Source organism: Amblyomma maculatum, chromosome 3 (assembly GCF_055883805.1).
Source record: "Amblyomma maculatum isolate TAMU_Amacu chromosome 3, ASM5588380v1, whole genome shotgun sequence".
NCBI lineage: Eukaryota > Metazoa > Arthropoda > Arachnida > Ixodida > Ixodidae > Amblyomma > Amblyomma maculatum.
The window spans coordinates 133,342,652-133,348,783 of NC_139346.1; the positions used below are offsets into that span (position 1 = coordinate 133,342,652).

General features: G+C 50.1%; 1 protein-coding gene across 1 annotated transcript; it reads left to right on the forward strand.

The window, feature by feature from the left end:
• Positions 1-3,293: 3,293 nt before the first annotated feature.
• On the forward strand, positions 3,294-5,886 carry LOC146196088 (uncharacterized). Its single transcript, XM_084598089.1, has 2 exons — positions 3,294-4,208; positions 5,263-5,886. Exons 1-2 carry the CDS (start codon positions 3,294-3,296, stop codon positions 5,581-5,583), a joined length of 1,236 nt encoding a protein of 411 aa, XP_084454215.1. The 3' UTR covers positions 5,584-5,886.
• Positions 5,887-6,132: the final 246 nt, after the last annotated feature.

Consider the following 6,132-nt stretch of genomic DNA (forward strand, 5'->3'; position numbering starts at 1 on the left):
TCGAGCACTTTGGTTATCATCTGCGGTTGTATTTCAGCGCATGCAGCGATGATCTGCATGAATTCTTCAGGGCTCTCCGGTTTAGTCGCGTATATTTCATTCTTCACATAACCTAAAAGGGAAAAAAAACCTAGGGGGCTGAGATCTGGAGAGCTTGGCTGCCAGATAACAGGACCATTCCGTCCAATCCATTGCCGCGGAAAATTTTCATTTATGTATAGCGTACGGTATGTGACGATACATGCGCTGGCAACCCGTCATGCTGAAACCAGGCTTCTTTCATCACACTGACTGGAAGGCCAAGCAAAATATCCTCTACTGCTCCCTTTAAACTTTTCTCCGTGTAAACTTTTCCAGTCAGTGGTACTTGAAAAAGTACGGTCCCAATATTTTGCTGCCATAGATGCTACACCACACATTCAGCGACCACCTTACTTGATGTTTATGCTGTCGTAGCCAATGAGGGTTGACGTCCGACCAGTAGTGCGCATTGAGCACGTTTACAGCGGAGGTCCGACAGAATTGTGCCTCGTCTGTCCATATTACTTTCTTCAAGAAATCAGGGTCTGTTTCTGTTTGAATTAGTGCCCAGAACTCTTCACGTCGCTGGAAGTCCGTGCTGGTTAACTCCTGGTGCAAACTTACATGAAAAGGATGCATGTGATGATTTTTCAAAATACTCCATAAAGCTGACACGCTTGCACCCGCGCATTGAGCTATATCTCTGATGCTTCGCTCTTACAAAAGCCAATATGTCAATTGCTTTGTGTTTGTCAGCCCGTACTTGGCACCGCTGTTTCTTCATTACGGATCCAATGGAGAGAAAGCTGCGAAAAGCACGCTCGAAGGACGGTTCTCCAGGAATACGGCATCCGGAGTGCTGGACAGCATAAAGCTGAGCAGCTAAGCACTCGTTTCTTCCCGCACTTATGTACATCTTCTCTTGACAGCTTTAGTTGACTGGACGATGCCATTTCGAAAGGCGCACGAAGTGCCACCTGTCAGGCCGAGACCTGCGTGCAACCAATTTAAAAACTCGACAGACAGTGGAAACTCTTAGCTCGACCGGTGTTTCTTATGCACGTTTTGTTTTTGTACTGGCCTTGAAGAACTTAATCAGCGCTCATTGAATGAAGCGCGTGTAGCCGCTCGCGATAACCCGGTCGACCTCAGCTGTCAGCGCAGTGGCCGGCGCCGCTGCTCGCTCTTCAAACAAGAGAGCAGAGAGATCACGTGATCTTTGCCCGTCGCTGCGCGGTGCATTGGCGACGCGCGCTTTTCTAAAAGGGTGGGTGACGGCCGGAATTTGTTCAGCCGCAGGGCCGAGGGAAGGCACGTTTCCCGGAATTCCAAAAACTGATATGGATACTACTGGCGGCGGTCTGCAGGTCTCCCGTTACGGTCAATCATCTAACTCTAATTGTAAAAAATAAACTATTCAAAATTAGTTAGCACAGTAGCTAACATAATTATCTTGTTTTCAGAAGCTCGTCAACGCTAGGATTACAACGTCGCCGTTGATATCTTGATAGCTGGAAAAACCTATTTTTAAAAATTCTGGTTCACTTTTGATGAAACACCCGGTATATTTTACATCAGACCATCCTAACGAGCCTGCATCAACCTCCATGCATGCTAATCGGGGGGGGGGGGGGGGGGGGGGGTTGGGGGGTTGGCTGTGGATTAGTATGGGTTAATCTGGTAGAATAGCGAGAGCTAAATACCCCTGGCTGCGCTTAAGTTTCGCTTGAAAGTAAGACACACGTTTTATGTAATGGCTTGAACTTTATTGTTTATACCAATGAAAACGCTGCGGGGGTCAGTAAAGTAGTGAGACTTTGTTTTCACTTCGCCGATAGCATGGTTTGAATCAGCAGAGTTTCGCTGAAGCATTAATTCCAGACTGCTTCCACATAGCGTGGTGGTATGTCGGTTGTAGTTTGCTCAACTCCAGTTGAAATTGTTCTTCGGCGACTTGAAGAAATGTCGGGGCTCTTTCGAGGTCTTTGTTGAAATCGCTCGTGATGAGTGCCAACTCCCGTTCGGTACGGCTAGGCGGTACGAAGCGGGCGGAGTGTGCTCCGCCATCGGCGCAGCGGCGAGGCGCGCGGCGCGCACACCAGCTGCGGCCTATGACGTCACTCCGCGCATGCGCACAGCTGGCGGAGCGGTGGTGCCATGGCTCATCCCGCTCAGCCAACGCATAGAGAAACAAACTTACGTAAAGAGCGGACACTCGAGCCGTTTCGCGGCCGAGCGAGCAAGGGTCTGACCACCGTGAGGCGGAGTAGCAATTTAAGCTTCCACGTACTTCACCTCAAACGTAGACAGTTTATCATACATACACCGGGTTGCATCTAAGCGTCCTGTTTCCATATATATGTTGATGCGGCGCCGGTCATGTGCCGACGTGCACGCTCACCTCACCGCGGTTTTTAACGCATCGCCTCGTTTTGCCGGTAACTTGTTTTCTTTTGTTTGCAGAATTAATTTTTGTGTTTCTTGAACTGGGAAAGCTGTTAGCAATTCGTTGTGCTGCGTGAACGTATTTTGCACGTGTAGCATGCGTTCTGCCAACGTTAAAGGGAAGGATATTGCGCAACTATGGGTGCGACGTGATTTGATCATTCATGACGAAATTCCCATCTTGATTTGTACCGCCCTGCAATGACCTCTGTAGCCTATTTTCCAGGTTATTCCTGTGATAAACACTTCATCAGAACAGTGATTCAGTCAGTCTCAGCAGTTCTTCACTGAGAGCTTGATATTCTAGCCCCTTTTTGATAAGCGCTGTTCGTAGCCTCAATGCATATGGGGGTTTGCTATGATACAAGATCTGCTAAATAATAAAAAAAATATATGTTTAACTCAGCTTAAACTGATTAAACCATGCAAAAACACTGGCGTCGTTTTTCTTGGCGGTTTACCAGCGAGAGACTGGTACCGAGTTCGACAAAGTGTTGAATGTCTAGTAGTATAGTAATGGTTACCTATTAAAATAGTAACAAAAGGAAGTAAAAATACTTTGCTACTCTGGTACTCTCGACGCCTAATAATTAACTGTGTATCACCAAAATTTTTATCCTCCTCTTCCTGACACCTCCTCGCGCACGGTCAGGGTCCATTATTGTGAAGAAGAAGAATCGGAAAGGGAATCCTCGCGCTTTCCGTGCTTTCTCGGCACGAGCTACTGCCGTTCTCACGTTCGGCTGCGTCAGACGTCCCGCAACCTCCAGCTAGTTCCAGCGCTGTTCCACACGTCTACTGCCAGTTTTCATCCTAGCGCTGAAAAAATGTCGCACAGCCCTCCGCGTGGCATCGTCTCGGACCCAAGCACCAAGATGTCGCGCGAAGCGTCGCGCACGTCGCGGTTTTTCTCCGAGACGGCATCACGGGCATCCCGGGCGTCGCGGACCGCTGCGCGGGCGCTGCGTCATAGCATCGCCACCGAAATGTCGATGGCGTTGAGTGAGGCAACCGTCTCGCGACGACCTTTCTACCAGGCCGAAACAGTCGAAGAGGCGGAGCCATTGAGCTCGGCCACATTCTCATGGGACGCTACGCTACTGGCGGCCAGTGCGAGCGTCTTCTGGGTGCTGCTGGACGTGTTGGTCAAGTTGAACCCGTCCATTCCGACTCCCAAGCTGCTCTTCCACTTCTCAGAGGGCGTGTTTGTGGGCAGCATGACGCTCATGTCGGGCGTCGCCGAGCCGTACGGCCCGCTGTCGGTGCAGCCGCTGCTGTTCATGCGAAGTGTGGGAGTTTCGGGCGCCTTGTTCGCGCGCATTTTCTCGCTGCGCTTCCTGACCGTGGTGGACGCATTCACAGTCAGCAGCCTGGGGCCCGTGCTCTCCGTCGTGCCGATATGCCTGACTCGAGAGGGCGCCACCCTAGGACGCATCCTACCGCTATGCATGGGTGTCCTGGCGCTGACTTTGCTGGGCTACGCGCGGCATTACAGCAGTGCCGCCGATGTGATGGCGGCGCGGCGCTTTATGGCTGGCTGCGTGCTCACCATGACGGCATCGGTGCTTCGCGCCACGGTACGCCAGTTCAACGACGCCGTGGCGGGCGTGCCGAGTGTGGTGCAGGCCTTCCACTTCTCCTTCGTCAGCCTGATAGCGTCGAGCGTGCTCGTCGTCATGTTCGACAGCATGAAGCGTCTATACAGTGACGTCGACATGGGCACCATGGTACTCCTGGCGCAGGTGAGTGGGCGGAGCGGTTCGCAGGTATCATCGATGCACTCAGCGAGGTGTCCTCTAGTGTACTAAATCTTTAGCTAGCCTGCCGGCTACCTGCAACTCTACTTTCCTTATGAATACAGTGTATTGTTTACCATGCATATAGACCTTACCAATAAGAGGTCTAAGGGCGCTGCATTGCTGGACACTGGGCTGTGCTCGCAGCACATGTCTCAGTCCCAAAACTCCGTTTATTTACCCTCAAGACCTAAAGGCATTACAGAGGGGAGTAGGGCTGAAACAAAACAGTAAAACGCAATACGGTGAAAGATAACATACTACTAAATGGCCATTATACAATAAATGTTCCCGAATTATGCGCAAAAAGTATGTGCAAAATCAGCAGTGAGGCAACACACATGTTAAACAACGAACTGCGGGAAAATCGATAGCAGAGATACATCGTTAATTTATAGCAGAAGAGCTTGATGACAGCAGCACGAAAGGTAATGACATCCGAAATTTCAGCAATGGCACGAAGAAGGTGATGACAACTTTTAGATGTGCTGGGAATGAAGGAGTTATGGAAATATTTGGTGCGACATAAAAGAATTCGTACAAATTGTGACAGTTATCAATGAGTGATGAAGTGCGGATGGTTGCGTTAGAAATTTATCCTTTTCTTCGAAATGAGAAGAGCTTCCTTCGAAGCACGTGAAAAAGCCTGGAGATATGTAATGCTGACAAGAATGACGACATCCTTACATTAAAGCTACTTTCGCGCACAATTATCGGTCTAGAACAGTGCGAGTTAGCGCGTAAAAATAAGATTGAAATGCTGGCGCTTACATAAGGTTGTGCACAATTTTATACCGCTCTTGTAGATGGCAAAGTAACATGTGCCGAGCAACTCGTGGACAATGTGCAACTTGTTGGAACCTTTTCCAACATCGCCAAGAACTCGGGAGCTTTGAAAGCATGTGGCACAGCTAGAGTGAACCACGCTGCTGCGAGTAGAAAAACCGACCTTTGTCTTAGTTCTGCATCCACCATCGGGCATCATTGGTTCCGGGCGCAGGTGAGCTTCGCGTACCTCTTCTCGCTGACCAAGGCGCGCAACCTGGAGAACTACGACATGGTGAACGTGTTCGTGTACGTCCTGGACGCCTTCCTCTCCATGGCCGCGTCTCACATAATGCTCGAGGAGGGGCCCGGCCAATATAGCTACTACGCCGCCCTGCTCGTAATGGCCGCCGTGGTGATCGTCGAGACCTACAAGTTAACAGAGCTCCATCTTGACTTCTGCAAGCGCCACAAGTGGTGGATCCTGCTTAACACTCCCATCCTGCCCCTTCCGCAACAGCCACCCTTCCGCGGCATGGCCAGGCCTTCCACTTAGACGCTGTACATCAGGCACCACTCACGACTTTCGCAGTTTCTGGGCTTAGATGATTGGGTCGTTGCCTACTTCACAACTTCAATCACCATTTTACTCGAAGAAACATTTTTCTTGTTTTGTTCGCATCACTACACTGCGGTCTCGTGTGCTCTTTATGAACGTTTTATGACGCTGATGCGCGAAATACATCGAAGCTTCTTAGCGCCCATGTGTCTGCCACTGATTGCAATTCGGGCGCCCAGTGTGGTCGACAACTAACTTCGGGATTGTGCCGTCGGGAACATAAGCTGCCTGCACATGAAAGTTGGCGCGTGAAAGTTTGCAGCTCCCGTTTGAAAATGAGTGATGTTTCACGCCTTAGCCCGAATTTCTCGCCGTTCGTCACGCAGCGCTCGAGTGAAATCATGTGGGGAGGCCGCTGGGACATGCAGGCTATGCACAAGCAATTGGTGCCAAAAGAGGTAACACCCCACAACGCAATAAGTACCATCGCCAGTGTATTTGATTTATATAGCCAAGAAGGTTATTTACAGTGCACTGCTGCACAAT

Excerpts from the sequence above, each read along its gene's own strand:
- LOC146196088 (XM_084598089.1), top strand. The coding sequence starts at position 3,294 with ATGTCGCACAGCCCTCCGCGTGGCATCGTCTCGGACCCAAGCACCAAG. Across the intron at positions 4,209-5,262 it reads CCATGGTACTCCTGGCGCAG|GTGAGCTTCGCGTACCTCTT; the intron begins GTGAGTGGGCGG and ends TTCCGGGCGCAG.